The sequence below is a fragment of the Cajanus cajan genome, chromosome 9, assembly GCF_000230855.2.
Source record: "Cajanus cajan strain Asha chromosome 9, NIPB_CcT2T_4, whole genome shotgun sequence".
NCBI classification, from domain to species: Eukaryota; Viridiplantae; Streptophyta; class Magnoliopsida; order Fabales; family Fabaceae; genus Cajanus; species Cajanus cajan.
Genome location: NC_138525.1, coordinates 925,564 through 951,252, shown reverse-complemented (window position 1 = coordinate 951,252; position 25,689 = coordinate 925,564). Strand labels below are relative to the sequence as shown.

General features: G+C 29.6%; 1 protein-coding gene across 2 annotated transcripts; it reads left to right on the top strand.

The window, feature by feature from the left end:
* The first annotated feature begins 13,548 nt into the window (after positions 1 to 13,548).
* On the top strand, positions 13,549 to 24,020 carry HK2 (histidine kinase 2). Of its 2 annotated transcripts, XM_020378718.3 has the most exons (15): positions 13,549 to 14,550; positions 14,989 to 15,261; positions 15,964 to 16,419; positions 17,657 to 17,932; positions 18,481 to 18,650; positions 18,774 to 18,986; positions 19,067 to 19,253; positions 19,474 to 19,525; positions 19,611 to 19,840; positions 19,942 to 20,040; positions 20,786 to 21,441; positions 22,013 to 22,516; positions 22,924 to 23,183; positions 23,264 to 23,453; positions 23,656 to 24,020. In XM_020378718.3, exons 1-13 carry the CDS (start codon positions 14,173 to 14,175, stop codon positions 23,174 to 23,176), a joined length of 3,747 nt encoding a protein of 1,248 aa, XP_020234307.1. In that variant the 5' UTR covers positions 13,549 to 14,172; the 3' UTR covers positions 23,177 to 23,183; positions 23,264 to 23,453; positions 23,656 to 24,020. The 2 variants fall into 2 exon arrangements, with proteins under 2 accessions (XP_020234307.1, XP_020234308.1); XM_020378719.3 differs by lacking the exon at positions 14,989 to 15,261 and having other exon boundaries at positions 13,552 to 14,550; positions 22,924 to 23,453.
* The last annotated feature ends 1,669 nt before the right edge of the window (positions 24,021 to 25,689 follow it).

Genomic DNA, 25,689 nt, shown 5'->3' with positions numbered 1-25,689 from the left:
GTGATCAGGCGATTGTACATATATCAACAGGGCAAACATAGGTTTATCAAAACTTTGTAAGGGAAAAAGGAGAAGAGAGAAAGTAAAAAAAATATATCGACGTTAATGTATTTTTTAATTAATAAAAGAAAAAATGAAGAAAAAGATAGCTTTAAAAATCATTTTATAAAATCTCTCTCATTGTATCAATGTATTGACTTTAACTGGAGCATAAGTTATGAGAGAATTATAGATCAATTCATTTTAACTTATTTTTTTGATAAATATTTTGTTTGAGTTTATCTGAATAAGACTAAGTTTTAAATAAGTCTAACATTGTAATCATGAAATTAACATTATACTGAATTCTCTAATGATATTAATACCTACTATTATCTGGTGTTTATTATTTACCCTGCATATAGCAACGTTATAGGTTGATTAATAAGGAAACACATAAATAAAACTCGAAACTAATCATAACTAAATAAACAAATTTTTGTAGATGATGTTTTATAATTAAGTTTAATAATTATGTTCTGTCAAAAAATATATAAAAATATTACTAACGGTTAATATAACTTATTTCTTATAAAAAAAATTGAAATAGGATATATTATCAACTAATTAAAAATTATTATTACTATAACTTATTTTTTTAATAAAATTCATCACATTTATCATAAATGATAATTTATATTTAAATGACCGTTTAAAACTTCTTTATAGTGTAACTATTTACTCTTTATATTTTTGTGAGCATTATTATTCTTCAACTCTTGCTAAGTGATGTTAAATCTATCTATCAACCTTTTTAAATATCTATCAAAAATATCTATCTATCAACTTTTTTTTTTTCCCATTGGGAACCAAAACTTGATTGATCTAAAGCAATTACTACCATGGCTTTCTATTAGAAGAATTCAAATCGTAGACCCTTCAATTTTTATTTTAAGAGCGGTAATTATAACTTAAGAAATGGATAAAAGGAAAAGAGATATATTTTGATTCATATTAATCATTAAATAGTTGAGTAAGAGAATATTTTGAAATACCTTAATTCAATTCTTGCCTTTAATTAAACCCTTTCACTCGTGATACAATTCTTATATATTCTTATAGAAGGTTAAATAAAAAATTACAAGTTAAGTGATTTAATATTTGAATTACTTAATTAAACATTTGATATTTATTATAAATACATAGTCACAATCGAAAATATGACTTTATTTATATAAAAACTTATTCGATGAAAAGAAATTATATCTTTTTATATATATTAAAAAAAAAAAACAGCTTGAACCTACCAACTAATGTGAATATAACCAATATTGACATAATGATCGCAGTGATTTTCCAAACGAGGCATATTCTATGTTTATTATATATATTTTTTTTAATTTCATAAACATGGTTATTATTTGTATTATATGATTACTTTTTGAATGAACTTAAGCATTATCGGGCTTTATTAACTTCTCTCCAAATTTATTCTTTAAAATGTCGTGAAAAAGTCTTCTATTCATAACATTCCTATCTTTAACATACAGAGAAGAAAGGATTGGAATTTTGGAAAGAGGGAGGGTTTTCTTGTAGAATAAACTAAAATATTTTTCATTATTACGTTAGAGACTAATTATAACCTTTTAAAATTTTCATCTACATATTTGATTAAGCTAATATTTTCTTTAAAACTTTGTTCTCCTACACTTTATTATATAATAATGATTTTCTTTTCTTTCTAAATTAATTATTGAATAATGCCTTTAAAATTATTCAATAACTAACTTAATATTTTTATTGATGTAAAAATTAACTTTATTTTATTCAAGAGTGATTTTATTGATGAAAACTCTAGAAATATTAATTAAAAAAACACTAATTATTAACAAATTTTTTTATTTTTACATGTTTTATAAAATAACTATTTTAATCTTATTAATTAGCACCTTAAAAATTAGAACATTCCTTTATATTAAAAGAATATATAAATTTCACCTTCATTTCATTCTTTCAACAATATGCAAATTAATTAGTAAGAGATTGTTTTAATTTAATAAATAATTTTAATTGTGTTAAATATTCAAAATACAAATTTTATCATTCATAATATTTCTATCTAATTCGAATAAGATTACCCACTATGCATGATAATGTTCTATTGAATGAAAAAAATTATTGTATATTAGTTACAAACTGATCTCTTAAAACTTTTTGGCCAGCATTTATATTCTTTGAAACATGAAATGCTCTAAATTCATTCAGCTGTTGAAAACTTGAACCAAAGGTGGGGGACACCTTCTTACCCTCCAAACGCAACCTCCTATATGAGCAAAACAAAACAAAACTAAATTTGAAATCTTCAATTTGACCAAGAGTCGATAGGGTAAATCATTTAAAGACAAGCTTGCAGATTATAATCTCTCACGTACTCAATTTATAAAGCCATTTGCATTACCATGTCCTCTTCACACCCATTATTATAAAATTTAAACAGCTAAGTGACACCATATTATACAAGTTTCAAAGTTTGATGAATATATACATACACATGAATGAAGCTTAGAGAAATATTAATGTTGACAAGCTAATAACCTAATAATATATATTGAGGGTTACAGACATTTGTGTAGATAAAAATCAGAGGAGCAAAGGTTGCTATCAAGCTTTGGTCAAGACAAGGTTGTGTGTCAGGAAAATAGATAGGTGAGCTAATTTATAATGTCCTTTGTCTTTTATCATTTTTGTCTCTATTTTGATTATGTTGTCAATTTCAAACTTGTACACCTTACAGTTGTCCATTTTATTTAAGAAGGATTATGAAAAATAGGATATTCAGTAATATTTTCTGATAAATACTTTTACAACAATTTTGCTGCTATAACCCTTCTCTTTATTAAATAAAAGTATTCAATATTTATTTTTAAAATAATAAATATTTTTTCAGTGTTTCTTTTATAAAACATTATGAAGATTAATCTATAGAGAATGATATGTCATCATTCCTTTATAAATAGAGACACAATCATATAATATTAGTGTCATCTTATTTATATTGTCATAATTCTGAGACTCTATATATACAACAACTTACTAGGTAGGGCATAGGTTCTTACATTACGCAGAAGTTGAAAGGAGCAGTTATGAGTTATGATGAATCGGAGACAGACAACACATGTCATTGGCCACCATCTATTCTATAACTCTATTCATCCTTATATAATATTCACTTCTTATTTTTGGCTTCTAAACCTTACCTACTTATATATTAATTCTTCATTTTTCTCATTCATATCTGTTCATGGGATTCACTCTTCTTTTTTTCTTTTTTAAATTACACTTTTAATTTGTTTTTTATAATATTCAATTTATGATTGTGACTTTTTACTTTTAATTTCATAATTTTAATTCTTTAGTATCATAAAATTCACAATTTTAATCTTATTACTAAATATTTATCTATTAACCATTGAAATTATAATAATTATTATGATATTTAAGTTAAATTACATTTTTATTCCTTATTTTATTTTACAAAATAGTAAAAATCATAAATATATGAAAATGGCAAATAAAATTTTAACTTGAATTAAATATTATTAAGACTTAAGTTTTTTTTATTTTTTACATAACAAGCAAATTTTGATTTTAGTCTTGATAATTTTTTTTTATATATATTTTTATCCTCTAAAATTTGAAATTATGTTTTTAATTCCTACTTTATAATTAATTTTAACTACTTATATGTTTATTAGAGTCTTTTTTAAGTAGTATTTATAAAAATGTTTATGATACTTTGTCCGTATATGACACTTTTAAATTTTTTTTATAAATTCTTAAAATAATTGTTATTTTTATACCTTAAAATAATTATTATAGACAAAAATAATTTTAGATGTATGAAAATGAAGAAAAAATATTTTATAAGGACAAAAACTAATTTTTGTTCATTTAAAAGAAATAAAAAATAATGTTTACAAAGTTTTAAAAGCATGAAAAATAAAAAAAAAATATTCAAGAAACAAAATTAAAATTCACTCATTTTATAAAAATAAAAATATATTTAAGTTTATTATTAAATATTAATTATCATAGTATTTTTAATATTAAATTATAATTAATGTTATAATTTTTAATTATCAATAAATAAATATTTATTGGTAAAAAAAGTTGTAAATTATTTAAAATGTGAGAAAAAAAACTACAAAATTAAAAGATAAAAATCGTGGATCAATATCGCGATATAAAAAAAAAACATTTTTTTCTCCTCTAAAAACAAGGGATGTACTTTTTCTTAAAAAAAAAAAAAAGGTAAAGCGTAACTATAATTATTAACCTAAAACAGTACTTACAATTTTAATAATTTTATAATTTTTTATACATGTACATATATATCTTATTCTGGTCTTTGAATTTTTTTCATTCCTCTAAAATGATTGATTTTGATTTCTATTATTATGGAATTATTTATTTATTTATTAAAATATTAAAATTTCAAATATTATTTATAATTGTTAGTGATAATATATTAGTATGAAATTTAAGTTTTTTTATTTTAAATAAATATTATTTATCTATTTTAAAATTATCGTTAAAGATAAAAAATAGTGATAAGTTTTAAAGGGATAAAAATTAAAGAAAATAATAACAAGTTGTAAATCCTAAAATATTTTATAGGAACCAAAATTAAAATTTACTCATTTTGTAAGAATTAAAAATGTTTTACAAGGAAAAAAAATAATATTTATAAATTAGAAAAATAAAAAATACTTTTTTTACAAAACTTTAAATCAAAACTCATAAGATTTAAATTAAAATTAATTTTTTTAGAGGAAATTAAAATTATTTTATTTTACATAAATTTAAAATATATTTAAACATGATTAATAATTGTAAGGATATTTTATTCTTTCAATTTTAAATGTAATCCTGATTCTATAATTTCAGTGTTGGAATCCTATGGCCGTCTTTGTAAATTTTAAGGATAAAAAAAATTGAATTCCTGATTTTGAAACAACTAAATCTGTCATTCAACATGTAATATTTAACTATTCATGTCACCTGTGCGCACTTCATGAAATGTCTGAATTTATATTTTATAATAATTTATAAGAATAAATATTTCTATTACATATATTAATGGATAAAAAATACTTCAGTGTCTTCATTTAAATATATCTAAGTTATAAAAGATAGTAGATGATTATTAAAAAAAATTAAAAATTATTTATCAATTTTTTAAAATTTTATTAATTATTATTATACAATTTTTTAAAAGTTAAGATTGTCAACAATGATATATACACTAAAAAATATTCTTTATATATAAATATAAATAAAGAAAGGAACTTTTCATCAAAATATATTAATGCATCATACACAATATAATCAAGTGGACATAAAAAGTTCATGTAAAAACATATTGATCTGAAGTATAAGATGCCTACTTGTGTTATATAAAATGAAAATTTTGGTATGAAATTACACTGTGAAGGCCGGAAACTTTATATGTAAGATATACGGAACATGATAAATTTTTTCATATTTAAAAATCGTAATTTTTGAAAATCTTATAAATTTTATAATTTCTATAAATTACAAAAATCTATTTAATTGATTATAAATATTATCATATTAAATAAATAAATAAAGATAATATGAGTGCATGATATTTTTACAGTTTTAAATTTTTTTTTTTACTTTCAAAAGGTTAATTTTTCACTTTCTTCTGTTAGAATAATTTAATGAAAAATTTATATAAAAATTATTTATGAAAAATAATGTTTCTTAGGAATGTTATTTTTTAAAGAACAAATCAAAATGCATAGATTCAAATCAAACAAATATCAAAGAATTTAAACACTCTTATTACTTATTAACAATAATAAAGTGTATTTAAAAAAATATTTGAAGAACTTATATATCTTTCGACTAATTTATATGTTAGTTTGACAAAAATAAGCATATTTGATACAAATACTTATTTTAGAAGTTTGTAACTTTTTTTATAATTTAATTGAAATAATTTATAACTTATAAGTACTTTGTAACACTATAGTTGTTGGGTCGATTTTTCTTTTGCCTTGATTGTATGTTGAAGGACTTAAGGTGGGATGGGGGTGTCCTGAAATCTTTTTCCTTTTCCTCTTAAGTTCAAAAGAGTCTTAGAGTTGTGTTTTTAGTGGTTGATCACTACTTTAAGTGTTTGAAGCTCAAGATTAGTGGTGTTGGTGTGGAAAACCCAAAATCACTTCCTTCCTTCTCTTTCATTACCTCGTTTCTTGGTTATCTTAGAGTTGATGTAAGAGAAGCTAACTAGTTCTAATTTTATGTTCGAGCTGAATGCATGATTTAGTTTTTGATTGGTTGTAATCGTGTGGGTGAATTGCATGATCTTGGTTGGTGTTTATGTTTTATATATGGTTGGGTTAGGGGTAAGACTTTGACTTGGTCACGTCGGGCATGATTTGAATGGCGATGAACATAAGATGAGAAAATTGTCTATGTCTGGATATTGGCGCCAAACGTTGGACATGGGGTGAGAGAATTGTCTCAGGTTGACATAAGGCTGAACATGGGATTTTGTCATGCGAGGTTCCAGAGGATCCCAACCTCAATCACGTTGGACATTGGTTAAGTGGTGTCGAACGTGAGTAAGGGGAGAACTCCCTATCTCAATGGCACTGAATGCAAGGTAAATTGCATCAGGCGCGTGTTGTGTTATGATTTGCATGTTTCCTCATGAATGAGTTGGTGAACATGAATATAATATGTGAGTATATTAAATGTTGTATGATGTATGATGTTGATGAGTATAGGTATGATATAATTGTATAATTGAAATTGGTGATTAGCATTAATATGATACATATATGATTGATATGCTATAGTTGCATGGTCAAAGTGTTGAATAAGCATTGGTATGCTATATTTGATTGAAATGTTGGGCATTGGTATGTTATTCTTGAATGAGTTGATAGGCATTGGTATGCTATATTGAGATGGTGTGATTTGATATTTATATGCATTGACTTGGGATGATGTATGTTGAAGTGTTGATGCTAAGAATGTTGTGGATATTAAAACATGTTGACTAACTCAGGACTATAAGAGGGATGTTGTTTTTGAAAGTTGAAGATCCCGTGTAGGAATTTTTGTCGCGATGTCTATGAGGTCAATTGTTAAAAAACCTTCATTTAGTAAGTGTGAAACTCTTTGAATGAATTTTGTTGAGTCTCTTCTAGATCTTTAGTCAATGTTAGGATAAAGTATGAAGTCGAGAGTTACAACCCTTAATTGATTACTGGAAAGATTGTGTGCTTCCTTGAGGATAGTTAGTGGACTAATTTGATAAGTGATTTGGTAATGCATGTTAAGGTCGTAGTACACCTATACCCACCAACTACATTAGTCCTAACGGTGGAAATAAACTTTTATAGTGTAATTGGCAACATCCAAAACAATCAGAGGACGGATTGATATCTTATTTTAATTGTTGATATAGTATACACATTAGGCGTAAAAGTGTATGAGTTAGTTCGGTAGGATCAAGTCACTTAGACTACTCAAGTGTGTTCAAAAATTTTCACAGGTGAATGCGTCACGACCCATTAAATATGAAGTTTGCATACGATGTGGTGTGAGTCGATAATGTTAATATGCATGATATGAATATCTTGATTTATGGTATGATTGTAGTGAATGTTTGACTGACTTGGGTGTTTAGCTTTCAAACACGTTGATCGATGACTATTGTGAATCATGAGGTGTTTATAGTTGCTTTATATGTGGATGTTGACAATAGATATTTTCCTTCTATACTTATATGTTTTTGTAGTTTAGCTTATTCTTGTGTGTTTTTTATGTGATTGAATTGCGATAATCATGATTTTTCATGAGAATAAGGTAAGGATAACTAGAGAGGGTGGTTGAAGTTGTTGTGGGGTCATGTTGTCAGCAATGTCGTCGATGACTACTTTTGCTATTTTGTTTAGATGTTGTTTGATCAATGCTTTAGGTTATATATTGGAATCTTAATGGATTATTATACATACATACATACACACACACACACACACATATATATATATATATATATATATATATATATATATATATATATGTATAATTTATATTTGCATAGTTGCTATTGCATTATATGTATGATATACAATATATATCTTGATAATTGTGAATGTATAATTTTAAGTAATCTAATTCTTGTTGTTAGTGTGAGTGAATTCGTAAATATAATGATCAAGACGAGTCATTATATACTCAATTTTTTTCTTTCTATTTTTAACTCCATTAATCTACTTAAGATATATATATATTTTTTTAATTTAAAGATCATTTGAAATACACATTATTTTGTCATTTTGCTATCAAATAAATAAATATATTATTTTACATTAATCAACTAATTTTATTAAACACTTTAAATTCAATTGATTAACTTATAAGTTTTAAATTTTCCCTCTTATTTTACAAACCTTCAACTAATTTATAAATTTGTAATTAATTTGCAAACTATTTTTTTTATCAAACACCATTAAATAAAATAAAATGAGATGGATAATATGGTATAATCCATATTGGCAGTTAAAAGTACTTAAATGTCTCTGATTTATTTTCATCATTCAATTCAATAAAAAAGTGATCATAAATCACTACTCATATTGAATCTGTCCTATTGAAAAGCCACTTCTAAATAATTTTTCAAATATGAAAATTAGTCATTAGTCACAAAAAATATTTGCTTCCCCCACTAAAAGCTAGAGACCGCAGTCATCAAACCTTGAAACTTACTCTCTTAACTCTATGATTAAACGGTTTTTATATACAATTTTCTACCTTTGTCCACAAGTTTCTTTAATTATTCAGCCTTGGCGAGTTGATTATGAAATATGTGTCTTTAAATAATTTCAGACTGAACTATTTCTCAAAATTATTGAATTACATCGAAGAGGGAACATTAATTGAACCGTGGATTATTGTGTAAGAGCCGTACTATACTAAATTCCGCAATATATAATTCTCTTATTAATACGAACATAAGTGTACAAAAATTTGGAGGTAAAATACTTGTTTGGTTCTTCTTGTGTTGGTAATCCATAGCCAAACAAACCATCCTCAGCATTGAAAACCACGAAAATGGCGGGCAAACCTAAATTAATCTGTGTCTAACTCTAATAAAAAAACAATTATTGCACAACCATGCAAGGAAATTGTATTAAATTAAAGGCATTTGAGAATAGTTTCCATCTTGTTGATATGATATTCAGTAATTTAAAAAACACTAAATGAAGAACATGTTTGCATAAATAGTAATATTCTATGTCTTTAATGGGTTAAATGAATAAGTTTATGAAGAAAAGGTGTTGGTGAAATAATTAGTAATTAGGAATAGAATGCATATTCTTGAAGAGAAATCTTCCTAGGGAGAATAATAGGCATTGTGGTGGGTCTATGCCCAACTGGATTTTGTAATTATTGAAGCTACACATAGTTACTTGATGTGCCCCATACAGTATTGCACTTCCCACATGAACATAGTACTTAGCTCCAAAAAGATGAATAAATTAAATAAATAGTGTGGTAGTTTCCATGGCAATGCAAGAAGTGAAAAGAAAAAGTTGGAAAGGGAAAGTAAGAAAGCTTCCAATGCCATTATGCCCAAGTGGATTACAATGAAGCATGACCCTACAAGTTTAAACCATGTAATGTGAGTAAGACTTGCTTTCATTTCATCATTCGATTAATTCTTTTCTGGTTGGTCGCTTTCTTTTTGACCCTCAACCTGTTTCCCAACCTTACAAAATTATTTTTCTTTTATACAACACATTTTTAACCTTAATCATAATTCTTTAATTATATTCTTAGTATAAAATATTTATCAATTTTACTGATAATCAGTCTTAAATGCTTAAGAATTTAGTTAACTATATTAAAGTTTTTCCCTTGAATAGCATTTTTTTTAATTATATGGATTCAAGATCCGACCAACAATTTACTAACACGCCTTAATAATAATTAATGATTTAACAGTTATTTTTTTTCAAATTATAAGCTAAACGGTTCCTAAAACTGTAGCTTTCACATATTTTATTTGTTGTAAAATATGCAGCTACTTACCTTACCTCTAGCTATATGTCAACTTATTTTCGGCGGAAGATTGTTTATACAATAAGGTTGAAAAATATTTAATGATTTTACTTGATAAACGTACTTGATGGTAATGGTGCCAAATTGCCAACTATGAACAACCAAAAAATAAAAAGAAGAAGAAAAAAAGTAATGGTGTGAAGCCAAATTGCCAATGATGGAGACTCCCCTTAAAAAAAAAAAAAACAATGGTGCCAATAGGAATAGGAAGCACATCTACTTCAGCTTACATCATCATATTCCAATATATTGTTATATCACCCCAAAGAAACTGACCTTCATTTATAATACGGATTTTTTCTTCTTCTATAGTTTATCAGAGTTAAAAAAATGGTGTTTTAACTTTTATGTTTCAGTATGAATAAGTTAATTGCTAAAATTTACAAGAAAATTACATTTGTGGAAAAGTGAATATTTAAGAAGCTGTTTTGATTTTGAGAATAAAAAATAAAGGAAAAGTAATATGAGATTTATAATTGAAAATAAAAAATAAAAAATATTAACAAACAATTCCCAAATTTCAATTATACAATATTTAGGTCACCTAAAAAAAAAAATATTTAGGAACGGCCCCCACGTTGTGGGAAAAGATAGATTACAGATCAGTTTAATTAACTTAACTAGAAAGTATGAATACATTATCTTTTTAGCGATAAGAAATGTAATAACTGATTATGAAAATTGAACGTAAAGAAAATATTTTAAGACAAAAACAAAAAACAAATATTTTTTTTAAAATCAAAATTAACATATGTATAATTTAAAAATATTTTTTTTCATAAGTTAATATGAGAGATCTATAAATTAACTTATACATTTAGTTTATAATTTTTTTTCTTCTTACATTCTTCTTTAATACAAGTGTGTATTTAAAGAAATTCATTCAAACATGTTTTTAAATCTTTTTTACATTATCTCAATCTTCACTAATTCAACCTTACAAATATAATTTGTAAGATGATGATTATTTTTTACTTGTATATACTATTACGTTTTATTTGGTGAGATCTCTAATATACTATCTTTACGTCAAGGACTAATATCTTAAACGTAAAATTTGTAAGATTAAATATTTGCAGGTAGTTTAATAACAATTCTATAACGAGTGACATGATAAGTCCATTAATAGTCTTTAAGATAAACTTTGATACCATATTAAAAAGGTGATTATGAGTTTAACTTAATCTTAAAAATCAATTTATTCACACCTTTACATTCTGATTTTGTAAAATTAATTCTTAAACTCTTAATTTATTTTCTTAAGAAACTGCTCCATTGTTAAATAAAAATCAAATTTGTCTATAGTGAACTATAATTAAATATTTTATTAAATTTCAAATGTAAATTATAAGAAATAACAACGATTTATTTTATTAATTCAATCCAATTTATATGAATGCACAAAATATGCATATATTTTACGCAATATAAACAGATCAACCAATTTTTTTCCCTTTAAAAACATATTACACTAACAATAATGATATTAAATTTAGGTTTTATTTTCATGTATTTATTTTAATTCCTTTAAAGTACTATGTGGATCTTAATAATTTTAACTTACCAATTGAAGTTATAAATAAAATGAATATTTTCATTTCATGAATAACGGCAAATCGTAGTTAAATAATATATCTATGTGTATTAAATAATTATTTTTGCTTTCTCTAAATTTATATCTTGAATTCACTGAACTCTAAGCGTGTGGTTCAGCGGTAAGGGTTGATCCACGCTTAAACAAGGTCAGGGGTTCGAATCCTGCTTTATATATGCAACCGCGTTAAATCTAATCTTGAATTCACTGTCTCTAATATTTAATTGTGGCTAATTTTTGTCTTTTATTATTTAGTTTATTTCTTATATTTTTATTTTTTTAGTTCACTTTTCACTCTTAATGAATATTTTGTATTATATATATATATATATATAATATTTTATTTTTAAATAATTGTCCTTACTGATTCATAGTGCCAGATCCGTCATTGTTCAGAAATTTAGGTATGTATAGAGTGTGTTTGGAAATTATTTATTGATGTGAAGCAATAATTTCTCACCATGTAAATCACTCTTAAAGACTTTCCTTTATTTCTCATAATTTGGCGTGAAAAATGTAAAAAACTTGTGTTGAAACAGACCATATTTTTCACTCCTCTTTTATTGAACTTTATGAAAACTTATTCTCCTCACTGATAACTTCTACATTGTATACAACATAACAGTAGTGCATAACAAGTTCTCCTCAGCATCATTAATTAACGTAAAGTTTGTAATATTGGTTAACCACTGGAAATGTTCTGGATCGCAGGAAAAAGTGGAATGACAATAACAACTATAATCTAGTTGTATGTATAAAACAGTGTTGCTAGTTACTATTTTCTCTAGAAATGACAAATCTCACCGCCATAGCTAAAATCATAAAAGTGGGTCTCCACTTTAAAACTTAATTTTTTCTGAAAAAATATCTCACTAATCATAAATCATCATTAATTAATAGGCATAACCCTACTTCCACATCCCACAATGATGATTAACCCTCGAGGCAAGAAATTCACAGATCTAAACTACATATAAGGGTTTTTGTGCCGTTGATCACCACCTAATTAAGATTAACATATCAAATGCATGATAAATGATAAAAAAATTAACCTAATATAATAATAGCCATGCAATGATGGTCAAACCAATTATGCTTTTGATAGTAGTTTTTAATGAAATTGGCACTTTGTTTAGTACTATTGCTAGGTTGATTCTCACTTTGATTATTATATATTGGTGGGTAAGGTGTATAGCCGACATTCATTTTATTTGATGCCCCCATTACACCTATATACCTCTCATCAAACCTATATAATTTTCTCAAAACCATTGATTCCAGAATCTTTTGGCACCATGCGCACATTAGCCTTTACCCCTCTGAATAATTGCCCATTCTTCTTCCAGTACATTTTCAACATAATATTACAGTGTTACTTTCCACTTATGATGGAACTCAGAACTGGACAATGTGCTACATGCATTGCCAATTTTACCCTTTTTTTTCATTTTCTCTCTCTCTCTCTCTCCCCCCTTATCTTTCAAATTTTTATTCCCTCTCTCTCTCTCTCACCGTTTCACCAGAACCATTTCTCCTCACATCTTTTTTCTGACTCTCTTTATCTTTTCTGGCACTTGAATCCGTATTCTGCAGTGCACAGTTGGAGTACTCCCTCTTTAAACACTGAAGGGTGCGGTCTTTTTCAACTCTTGCAAAAGCAAAACACCAGATCGAAGTAATTAAATTAAAAAAATGAAAACCCAAAAATTCAATTATGCTATTGCCAATAAATAAATAAATAAACAGTAATAATTGGTCTTAAAAAAATCTCATTTTTCTCTTTTAAAATTTATTTTTAATCATGGATTTTTGTTTGCTTTTGGTTAAAACTTCCCCACCAGATGATGAGATAATCATGATCCATCCTCAATTAGCTAATGCTTGCACACCAAACTGGAGAGAGAGATTGACAGAGAAAAAGAGAGAGAGAAAGGGGGGACACTAACAATTTCTTTCAGAAAAACAAAATGGGTTATATCAGCAAATTTGCAAGAAGATGATGGTCACTGTGTAATATTGTTTGTTCCACTCTTGATGCTTCTTTTGGGTGTTCAGAGGTCAGTGAGGCAGAAACATCCTGTTATAGAAAAAGAACAAATTTTCCCATCTCATTCACAATTCTATCAGTGGGTTTGATTTGGAGTGATTATTACCCCATGCTCCTCTTCCTCTTGTTATCTCTTCAGCTTCAACCTTCACGGATATCCACAAAAAAACAAACTTTTGGGCTGGACCACTCATTTTGAAGCTCCTTCTTTGAGATATACCAGCTGGGTTTTGTGCAACTTTTCTCTTTTGCCTGGTGGAAATAGCATAAAGCACCAAACTTTCTGCGCCCAGAGGGGTGGATTGCTAAGAGAAATTTTGGGGTTTGCTTCAATTTTGCTTTGCAGTTGAAGATTCATGGTGGGGTGCTTGGTGGTTAAGTTTTTTGAATGTTCTGCTCAAGCTGGGACTTGCCTAGAATCTTCAGGATTGTTACTTTGGTGAATTTGGCAAGGATGTCTGTGAATCGAAGGCTTTCTGCTTCAAATGGTAGATTGCCACCGAATATGAAGTCTTGGAAGGTGAATGAGCCTCTGCATGGGACTAATTATCTCAAGACATGTAGGAGGAAGCTCTTGCTTCTTTGGTTTTTTGGCTTTGTGGCTGTAGGGACTGTTTGGTTCATCTTGAGTTTCAATAGTAAGTATTTGGTGAGCAAGGAGAATGAAGCAATATGTGAAGAGAGAGCACGAGTGTTGCTACAACGTTACAATGTTAGTAGGAAAGAGATTCATGCTTTGGCTTCCTTGTTCTATGGATCAGATCAGGTGAACTACACTTTCCCCCACTCTTTCAATTTATTGCTTCAAATTGAGGTCGTTGGGGATAATTATTTACTTTTGCTTAGAAACTTTAATTATTTGGCTACTTCTATGCACTAACTGTTCTTTCTGTTGAGCGTTATTTTCATTAAAAAAAAAACTTTTGTTGGGTTATGTTTGAGCTGAAGTAGAAGATGTAAAACAACGAGAACCAAGAGATTGTTTTAAACGAATGGGTATAAACTATGCTCTTCTGATGCTTTTTCCACAAGGTTTTTCTAGGATCACTTTATGTTGTACAACCGTTTACTTATTTTAAAGTGGTGGAACGTCTCTTGCTAGATTTTTAAAAGGAAACAGTAGTTGTTGCGGAGATGAATATGAGCAGTAAACAAAGTGGTGCTCTTTGTCCTCTGTCTTACTAGTTACAAGTCTATAATGCAGATTTTATCCAACTGTATTGATGAAAGAAGACTTAAAATGCTGTTAAGCAGCGGCATGATCAGCACTCCACAGTTAACGTGTCCGGGGAATCAGGAGTCACAAAAGGAGTATATATGTGTTGCAGAGACTGTAGAAACTATAGAACAATGTCCAATTCTTGATGATTATGACCAGACAAGGCTTGAATTATCATTCCCATCGAAAAATCATGTATCATTGGCCTCGCACTCCGCACTTTCAACTGATTTGGTTAGTTATTTGCTCCGTGGAAAGGTAGAATCCTTACTAAAGCCAAGGCATGTATGTGATATGCCCAAAAGTTCCATAATTTAAATTGTTGATTCTCCTAAAGAATACTTAGTACCTAAGAATTATAGCCTAGCTTACAATTCTCTTTTCTCACTGCTCAACCTATCCTAGGGGGGCATGATATGGTAGTTGAGTGGAGATAAAAGAGCATAGTGATGAGCTTTAGGATTCCTACATATCATTTTCTGAAAGAGTCTTAAGTTTGTGGAAGCTGGGTGAGAAATGTAACTATTAATAATTAATAATTAATAATGTATCGTATGGATCTACAGTGGTACCATCTTGTATGCACTTGTACATAGTCAAAAAATTCCCTTGAGTTGCCTTACCGGCATCATAGCATACTTTTTAGCTTGGCTAGTGCTATAATAATTTCTTGTCTTGATGTGTAAAAGACAGGGCATCACATCACCAATGATAGTCTAGCATTTTAGTTCATTTAACCTACAGCCTTACAAAATTATTCTATAAAGTCATATCAATGGAAAAGTAGTAGATTTTTGTTTAGTTGTTCCAAATACTGCCTTTCAATGTTACTTGTGATTTATACCAGACTCTGCTTCTATGCTTGTGCAATAATTGTGAAAATGTGTGGTCCTTGCGTGCTTATTTGAAACATATACATCCACTATATAATTAATTTTCTTATTCATTTTGGCTTTGCAGAACATTGTGCAATCATGGGAACTGAGGGCCTCTGCAATTTGGGATCATCTGAGTTCATCTAATTTTGTTAGAGGATGCTGGGTTCTCATAGGAATTATAATGTCCTGCTTCTGTTTGCTATGGAGGAGTCAAAAGCAGAAGCTAGTTCAGGGGCATCCAGCTGCTCAGAAAAAGCAGATGCAAGGTTTAGCACGGGGTCCTTCAAAGAGTGCCGGGAGGTGGAGGAAAAAGTTACTAGTTATATTTGTGTCACTTGGAATAATTGGGTCCTTCTGGTTATTTTGGCACCTAAATATGGACATTATGCAGAGAAGAGAAGAAATGCTAGCCAATATGTGTGATGAGCGAGCCCGTATGCTGCAAGATCAGTTTAATGTAAGCATGAACCATGTTCATGCTCTGGCTATCCTTGTATCTACCTTTCACCACGGTAAACATCCTTCTGCAATTGACCAGGTAGTGTACTCAATTTCCTTCAGTTCTCTTATTGGTATTTTGCTACTCCATCCTATGCGTATTCATGGCAAATGACTGGGATATTTTGCATGTCTTCTAGACATTAGCTTTTGCTTGGTGTATCTTACGTGAATCTGACATATTTGTGTGGAGCATAGTACTAAAGGAGAAAATATAAGATTTCTTGTGTGCAAAGGATTAAAGAAATGCAAAATCTGATTTCAAATCATTTTTAAAACTGGGGAAGAGGCATGGTTGCTCTCTTTTACCTAGTTACAACTGCATACATATATAATAAATTAAAATAAACAAAAGCAATGGGAAAAAAAAAGTGGGGATGCTGAAATATATGATGATATTGAAATTAAATAAAATGAAATAGTTCAGGTTGTGCGATTGATACGTAATGTGTTGAAAAGTTGAGCTATTGGGAAGTATAAATAAAGATGACAAGCTCTTGCTTTGAATAATTTTTTCTCCACAACTAGCATAAACAAATTAAAGATGAAAAGTTTATTAGGCCTTTTACCAGCTATACTAACATGTTTTACAGCATTATTCATTGTCATTGTTATAAACTTTAATCAGAAATGAATTAAACATAATTCAATCTGCTAGCTAAAGGGAGAGGGAGAGAAGTGCTCAAGTCTTATAAGGAATATTTTGGCCATATTCTTAGCCAATGTGGGCCATCTTAACAGTTAACACACATCCCCTCATGTCCAAGACTATCTAGAGTGTGAAGTTTGTAGGGTTGAACATTTACATGTGACTTGACATCAAGATTGGATAGGATTTGGTATCATATTCAAAACGTGTTGGGCCTAACTCAACCCTAAAAGTTACTTCAAAGAGGGGGATTTGGGGATTTCCCAAGCCTTAAAAGAGTATTTTGGCCATATTCTTAGCTAATGTGGGACATCTAAACAACTTTATAGCTGCTTTTCTTTATATATATGCTAATTTTATAATAAATGTACAAGGTTTAAGTCGGGTTCCCCTTTTCACTTGTAATTTTGATATGTTTTACATGGTAAATTTGGTTTTATTAGATTAGTTTGGATACATATGAAAATTGCATGGTGTTGGTCACCAAGTTCAAACCACATTTTGAGTTGTCTTTAACTATCTTTTATTTATGTTGTTTTTGCAATATTATTCATATTTAGGGAAACCAGTTTAAAACAAGAGAGAAAAAGTAAGGAAGAATAACATTGAAGCTTGTGTTTCACTGCAGAAAATTTTTGGAGAATATACAGAGAGTACAGCATTTGAAAGACCACTTACTAGTGGTGTAGCTTATGCTTTGAAAGTTCTCCACTCTGATAGGATGCATTTTGAGGAGCAGCATGGGTGGACAATTAAGAAAATGGAAACTGAGAATGAGGCATTAGTACAAGATTGTATTCCAGAAAATTTGGATCCAGCACCCATTCAAGATGAATATGCCCCAGTGATATTTGCTCAAGAAACAGTTTCCCATATTGTATCTATTGACATGATGTCAGGGAAGGTGTGCCTTGCTTAGCTTGCTGTCACCCTAACATGATTTTTCTTCTCTTTTTCTAAGAAAGTTGTGGGGCAATGGATTTAACTACAAATTTTTCATTACTTTCAATGTTCTTGCCCTATGTATTCTGACACAAGTATGAGAAAACTAGAGTGTGAAGTCATCAGTTAGGAAGACATTTTTTTTTTGTCTTTGTATTTTCTTTATCCAAGGTGGTAGGCATTAGATGCTTTAAGCTGTTGAATACACGGAGTGGAATAATAAAACTGAAGATCACTTAACAGTCTCTATTTATTATCTTATATAATTTACTTTGAACAGTGAAAGTTAAATGTGGGGTAAAGTCAACTACTTATAGGAGTTTTACTTATCAACACCAGTAAGATGACACTGAGGACTGGTGTCACCTGCTTTTCATGTCATTTACAGTCATCTCAGTGGTAGATTAAGAAATATGACTAGAAGTTATTATCTATAGAATTGTTGGTTAAATTTCTCATTAATCTGTCTGTCTAAAAGAAAATATTTGTTGCATTGTTATACTTATACAGGAGGATCGTGAGAATATTTTGCGAGCAAGGGCATCTGGAAAGGGGGTTCTGACATCCCCTTTTAAACTACTAAAGTCCAATCACCTGGGTGTTGTACTTACATTTGCTGTCTATGACACTAATCTTCCTTTAGATGCTACACCAGAGCAGCGTATTGAAGCTACTGTGGGGTAATCCTGCAACTAACTGGTCACTGGTTAAAATATGCATTTCATTTGTGCTGTGATCCACCTTCCCCCAAGAAGAAAACAATTATAGTGTTGATTTATGTATTGATACCTGTTTATTGACAGGTATCTGGGTGCATCTTATGATGTTCCATCACTGGTGGACAAGCTTCTGCACCAACTTGCCAGCAAGCAAACCATTGTTGTCAATGTTTATGACACAACTAATGCATCTGCACCTATCACAATGTATGGTACTGATGTTACTGACACTGGCCTATTACACATAAGCAGCCTGGATTTTGGGGATCCGCTAAGAAAACATGAGATGCACTGCAGGTTTGCTTTCACACTAAAAAAATTCTGTATTATGTCCAAAAATGAAATCTCATATCAATGCATTTCCTTTCCTTTTGCAGGTTCAAGCAGAGGCCTCCATTACCTTGGACAGCAATCAATGCATCAGTGGGGGTGCTTGTTATTACTTTGCTTTTGGGTCATATTTTTTATGCAGCGATAAATAGAATAGCAAAAGTTGAGGATGATTATCGTCAAATGAGTGAGCTGAAAGGTCGTGCTGAAGCTGCAGATGTGGCAAAATCTCAGGTGATATATTTATGGGAGTTATGCTTTCTGTTATGCCACACAATTGTTAATGTGATTGCAAGAATATTGTAATTCTCATATACATTGCATATGTTTATTGCATCACTTGATGATCATCATTCAACTTCATAATTATTTCTGATAGTATATAAAACCTTTTACGTAATTAAAACTAATATTTCAGCCTTGACCTCCAATATATGCTTTCCCTTTTTTGTAGTTTCTTGCGACAGTTTCACATGAGATCAGAACTCCAATGAATGGTGTTTTAGGTAATTTAAAGTATTTGATGTTTTCATAGATAATCCCAACCTGTTGATACTTGGTTATAATCAGCTGTTTCAAATCATTTTCCAGGTATGTTGCAAATGTTGATGCACACTGAGCTCGATGAGAACCAGATGGATTGTGCCCAAACTGCCCATAATAGTGGTAAAGATCTTATATCAGTCATAAATGAGGTTCTTGATCAGGCTAAGATTGAGGCAGGAAAGCTTGAACTTGAAGCTGTCACATTTGATCCACGTGCTATTCTAGACGAAGTTTTATCACGTTTCTCTGAAAAATCTAAGGAAAAAGAAATAGAGGTGAGATCCTATCTTTCATCTACCTTAGTTTTGTACCTCCTATAATTTTTACATTAAGTCTTACATGAACTTGTGTTCTCTATACTTTTTCTTGATTACAGCTGGCTGTTTATGCATCTAATCAAGTACCCGAAGTAGTTATTGGTGATCCTAAACGGTTTCGACAAATAATTACTAATCTTGTTGGAAATTCACTTAAGGTTTGCTATATTTCATGCTGTACTTTTTTGTGTTTGACCCCAGCATATTCTCCCTTTGAAGGATACTAGGCATTGTTACCCACCTTATCAATAATTCCATTCAGTTTTTGATACCTTGTTCTTTTGAAAGTGTCACTTTTCAGAATGATCTTGAAACATGAAAGCAGAGTTAATTAAGTAAATTCATCCATAACCCCTGTGATATATTTTTATGGCTTAAATATGTTTTTAGTCCCTTTAATATGAATGGATTTTGATTTTGGTCCCTATGATTGTTTTCCATTCTTCTAAAATTTGAAATCATATTTTTTGGTCCATGTAAAATACTTCTTATGTCCTAAAATAAATGTCATCTAAGGTTATTTTACACAGACAAAAAAAACTAATAAATAGGTGAAAGAGAATAATATTTTTATAAAATTAACGTTATTATTAATCTTCTGTTAGTAATGATGCAACACAACTTTTTTTTTCTTCTTCTTTACATGACCCTTATTATGGAACAAAGAGAGTAAACAAATTTTGGTTTTGGTTATTGTACAATATTTTTCTTTGATATTCATCTTTCTAAAATATAAAATCACTAAATTTGGTCCCTTATGCTCATTTTAAGATTCCCTATTTAGACTTTGAAGTAATCTTTCAGAATTTTCATATTAAATTAGTGAATCATCTTATCTTCCGTACAAAAGAGAAGGAATGTTACCACTTGTTGCTATTAATTTGTTTACTTGGTGCATTTCAGTTTACTCATGATAAAGGACATGTGTTTGTCTCGGTTCATCTGGCGAATGAAGTGAAGAACCCACTTCATATTATGAATGCAGTGCTGAGAGAAGGCTTAAATTTGAATCAGGACATATCAAACAGAACATCTGATACATTAAGTGGGTTCCCTGTATGCAACAAATGGAAAAGTTGGGCACATTTTAAGAAGTTAAGTAGCACAAACGAACCTGAAATTATTCAACTACTGGTGATTGTTGAGGACACAGGTATAGGAATTCCTACAGATGCACAAAGCTGTATATTCGCACCTTTTATGCAGGCTGATAGTTCCACCTCCCGAACATATGGTGGAACTGGAATAGGATTGAGCGTTAGTAAATGTCTAGTTGACCTCATGGGAGGAGAAATTGGATTTGTAAGTGAGCCTGGAATTGGAAGTACTTTTTCCTTTACTGGAACTTTCAGAAAAGGAGGAAGAACATCTCTGGATGCAATGTGGCAGAATAATCTTTCTGGTTCAGAGTTTCTAGGATTGAGGGCACTAGTTGTAGATAGAAGAAAAATCCGAGCTGAAGTCACAAGATATCATCTGCAGAGATTGGGAATGTCCGTGGATGTAACTTACAGTCTGAATTCTGCATGCTCTTGTCTATCTAATACTTGCAACATGAGGTAATTAGTCATTTTAGCAGCTGAAATAAAAAATCCAAATCAGTTGCAGTTGTGCTTAATAAACCATAAGAACTTAGGTATTTAAGTTCTGACATTCTTCAATGGCATTAGAGTACTACCCGAAAAAATTGGAAGTAAATATTGCTCTGAAATAAAGTTAACTTGTAAGGCTTCAGAATATTTCATGAGTACTAGTCATTTAATATGTAAAATGATTTCAGAATATAAATCTACAGTACCTCTGCTTTATGGGAAATGTAGAAACGAAAAGAAAAAAAGGTGACATTCACAGTAATATATTTTTTTGCATGATCTTTGTAAAGGTTTAAACTGCTTGGTTTTCTGGGGAAATTCGGTTCCTGGATTGGTACTAACATTATTAAGATAATATTCATTTCCTCAAAATTGGTAGTTGCTTGAGTTCAAAAGTAGTACCTTTAAGGTGCAAATATTCATGTTGTAAACATAAAGGGTTTTTCAATTCTAGTACATATTAGTTGTTTTTTTGTAAAAAACTTGTGCTAGACAATAGGTTATTATATACTAAATTACTTCTGTTTTTTTCCTTCAGTATACCGACCCAGTTGGCTATGATTCTTATAGACAAGGATGCTTGGAGTTGGGATAAAGAAGGTAGTTTCTTGTACGCAATCAAGAAACATAGAAAGAATGGCATCAAAGGAGATCCAATAAACTTACCGAAGATTTTTCTCCTGGCCACCCATCTTAGTGCCAATGAACATGATGAACTCAACTCATTTGGTATCATAGATGATATACTAATGAAGCCTCTTTGGCTTAGTTCTTTAATTCGCTCTTACAGAGAATCCCTTGGCATTGTGAAAAAGCAAGTAAATAGGAAAAATGTAATGAAACTCGGGAATTTATTGATGCACAAACAAATTTTGTTGGTTGATGATAATGCAGTGAACAGAAAAGTTGCAGAAGGTGTTCTACAGAGATATGGGACAATAGTTACCACTGTGGAGAGTGGCAAGGCTGCTCTAAAGTTTCTTAAACCGCCACATAATTTTGATGCTTGTTTCATGGATCTCCAAATGCCAGAAATGGATGGGTAAATTTATCTTCTTATTTCTATTATTTTTAGTTCTTTTTAGTTTTCTAAATTTTAATGCAAATGGAGATGCTGTTGTTGCCTATAAGAATAAAACCAAGGAGCAATGACTGGTCTTGTAAGTTTATTTTGTACTAGAGAATACACATGTAAAACAGTAGATAATAGTTAAAAGAACTGGTGCCAAATGTTAGACCCCTACCCTTGTTTTCTTTTGCCCAAGAACATACTACCTAGAATATAGCTATTCTTTTGTTGGTTATGTTATCGTTGGATTCGATAGATAACTAGTTAACTTATGTTAAAAATCTCAGATTCTGAATGCTTTTCTAGATAGGATCTCACACATCTGGATCCATGGTTGAGATTTAGTTTACAAGTATTTCTCTTTATATTGAATGGTACAGTTTTGAAGCGACAAGGCAAATCCGCAACCTGGAGAGCGAGGCAAATGAGAAAATTGCGTGTGGACAAGCATCTGCTGAGATGTTTGGTAATATCTCCTATTGGCACATTCCAGTACTAGCAATGACAGCAGATGCAACTCAGGGTTCAAATGAGGAGTGCAGAAAGTGTGGAATGGATGACTACGTGTCTAAGCCGTTTGATGAAGAGCAACTCTATATGGCAATGGAACGTGTATTCAATTCAGATTCATAGTGTGAAAGTACGATGTTTAAAATCTTTGATTATTAGTGTCAGGCACCCTGCTGACAAGTGTTGACTGACTTCAAGTGTGGTGTGTAGTATGAAATCAATCAACCATGTATTCCATGTGTTGGTTTTCCATTAAAAGAGCTAGCGGATGGATTAACTTTGGCTAAATGATGTCCAAATATTGTAATGGTTGGACATGCCTCAGCTGATATGTTTCTAATCCAGACTGTATGTCAGCACCAAAGCTATCAATTCAGCATCATGGATCTCAGTATCGTAGGTAACATGTTCATCATAGCAGGATTTTTATATTATAAGTGCATTTCATGTATATATATATATATATTTATCATAACAAGTAGAAAATTTGGAGCATTGATAGACACAGCACGAGTTACAATTCTAAATTTCCATTGTAATTCAATTATCTTGAGCCATGGTAATACATGCATTAATAATTTTTGTTCTTGATTTTTTCCCAGGATGCTAACTGTTACATTGAGTTCAAGAAATTATCAATGGCTTCTGTTCTGGGAGGGGACGATGTAACTTGGACCAGTGTTCATCCGTGCTAATTACCACTCATTGCAGGACAGAGGAGGCCAACAAAAGGCATAATTGCATTTTTGTGTATATAACCCTTATTATTCTTTGTATATATTTATTTGGAGCAAATAGGATAAGATAGAATGTTATAGCGAGACGACATCATTAATTCATTTTTTTGGGGCTAAGATGGAAAGGAGTGACAGATCTTTGAACCCTCGGAATTTTGTAAGTAACTTGTAAAGCAAAATTATTACGTGATACCAGTAGAATGGCATATGTAACAATATTTATATTGTGAGATTCCAACTTGTCACGATAAGTGGCAACCAATTTTTCCCCTATCAAGGCTAAAAAATGTTCAATTTATTAATGTTGAATATTGAGCCACAAGGGCACAAATTTTAATTAAAAAAAATTTAAGTTTCACATCAACTAAAAATAATTAAAAATAAGGTATAAGTGAAAGATAATTCTTATTTTCTGTCATCTACTAAAGTCCAATAGTACTGTCTATTTTAGATCATTAAAAAATTGTTATCTATTATTTATCTACACAAAATCCAATAATGTTGAATGGTAGAGTGTAATTTGAGTCTTGTATCAACTTAGGGATAAGATTAAGAAAGAGAATATAAGTGGGTGAGGGAGTTTAAAGTAAGTCTTACATTAATCATAGATAAGACTAATAAATAATATATAAATGAGGAACAATACAAGTTATTTTTTGTAAGAAGGTTTAAACTCAAATTTAAGATAATATCGAGAAAACCTAAGTCTCACCTATGTCGGACTTGAGGAGTATATTATAAAAAATTAAAGTTTCATTCACATTATTTAGAGTTAAGATTAATAAAAAATTTATAAGCAGGGGATAATATTCACATTACAATTGGGTTTTGTAAAATTGAATAAGATCAAACTTATTAAGAGTTTTGGTAAGTGTATTTTTGGGATACAAATAAAGTTTCACATCGTTACATAAAAGGAAAAATAAGAGTTTATAAAACATACATATTTCATTGGTTAAAAGCTTTTTGGATGATGACTAAAAACAAAATCATAAAAATTTATGTTCAAAGTGGATAATATCTAATTATTGTGGAGTTGTGTGTACAAATATCCTTATATAACCCACCTTTTATCAAATATATATTTCTATCAAACAAGTCGACAAAATAACTTTAATAGTAGTATTAGAGTTTGACTGGATTCAGTGATAACAACGATATGAATACCATTAATTGGATTTGGTGACAACCAATAATCTATTACTATACAAAAGATGATATATATATATATATATATATATATATATATATATATCAGATCTAGTAACTTCAGATCTAGTGGAAAAAGAATTTCTCTGATCAAAAATGATCTCTACCTTACCAGCCTCAGATTGCCTAATCTCTTGGAATTCAGGGGTTTGTCTGGGCAAAGTTGGGGTTGCTCTATCGATTTGCCAGGATGTGGGTAATTCAACCTCATCCCATTTTATAAGTTTGGGAACAGCCACGTTGGCCTTTGCCATGTCAGTGACAAACAAAGTGGTTTCCCGATCGGTCAGCGCATAAACTCCATGACTTACTGCCTTTCCATAGGCCTTACTGCATCGCGCCCCATTCCAGAAACACCATGGACCATTTTCAGATCCAAATAAAAGTTCACAAAAATTTACAAAACAGAAATTAAATAAAGCAATAAAAGGTAAACCATAATTCATAGATCCAGAACGCAATAACCTTATATATATATATATATATATATATATATATATATATATATATATATATATATATATATATATATATATATATATATATATAAAGACAAATTTTGCTAAATTGGAAGGTTAAATCTTTTATTTGAGAAAATAATTTTTGGGATACAAATAAAGTTTCTTAGAACAAGAGAAAAAAAAGTTTATAAAACAAACACACTCCATTGGTTAGAGATCTTTTAAGTAA

Coding starts and splice junctions, on each gene's coding strand:
- HK2 (XM_020378718.3), top strand. CDS start 14,173: ATGTTCTGCTCAAGCTGGGACTTGCCTAGAATCTTCAGGATTGTTACT. Junction 15,262..15,963: donor GTTATTTGCTCCGTGGAAAG/GTAGAATCCTTA, acceptor TTGGCTTTGCAG/AACATTGTGCAATCATGGGA. Junction 22,517..22,923: donor CAAATGCCAGAAATGGATGG/GTAAATTTATCT, acceptor TGAATGGTACAG/TTTTGAAGCGACAAGGCAAA.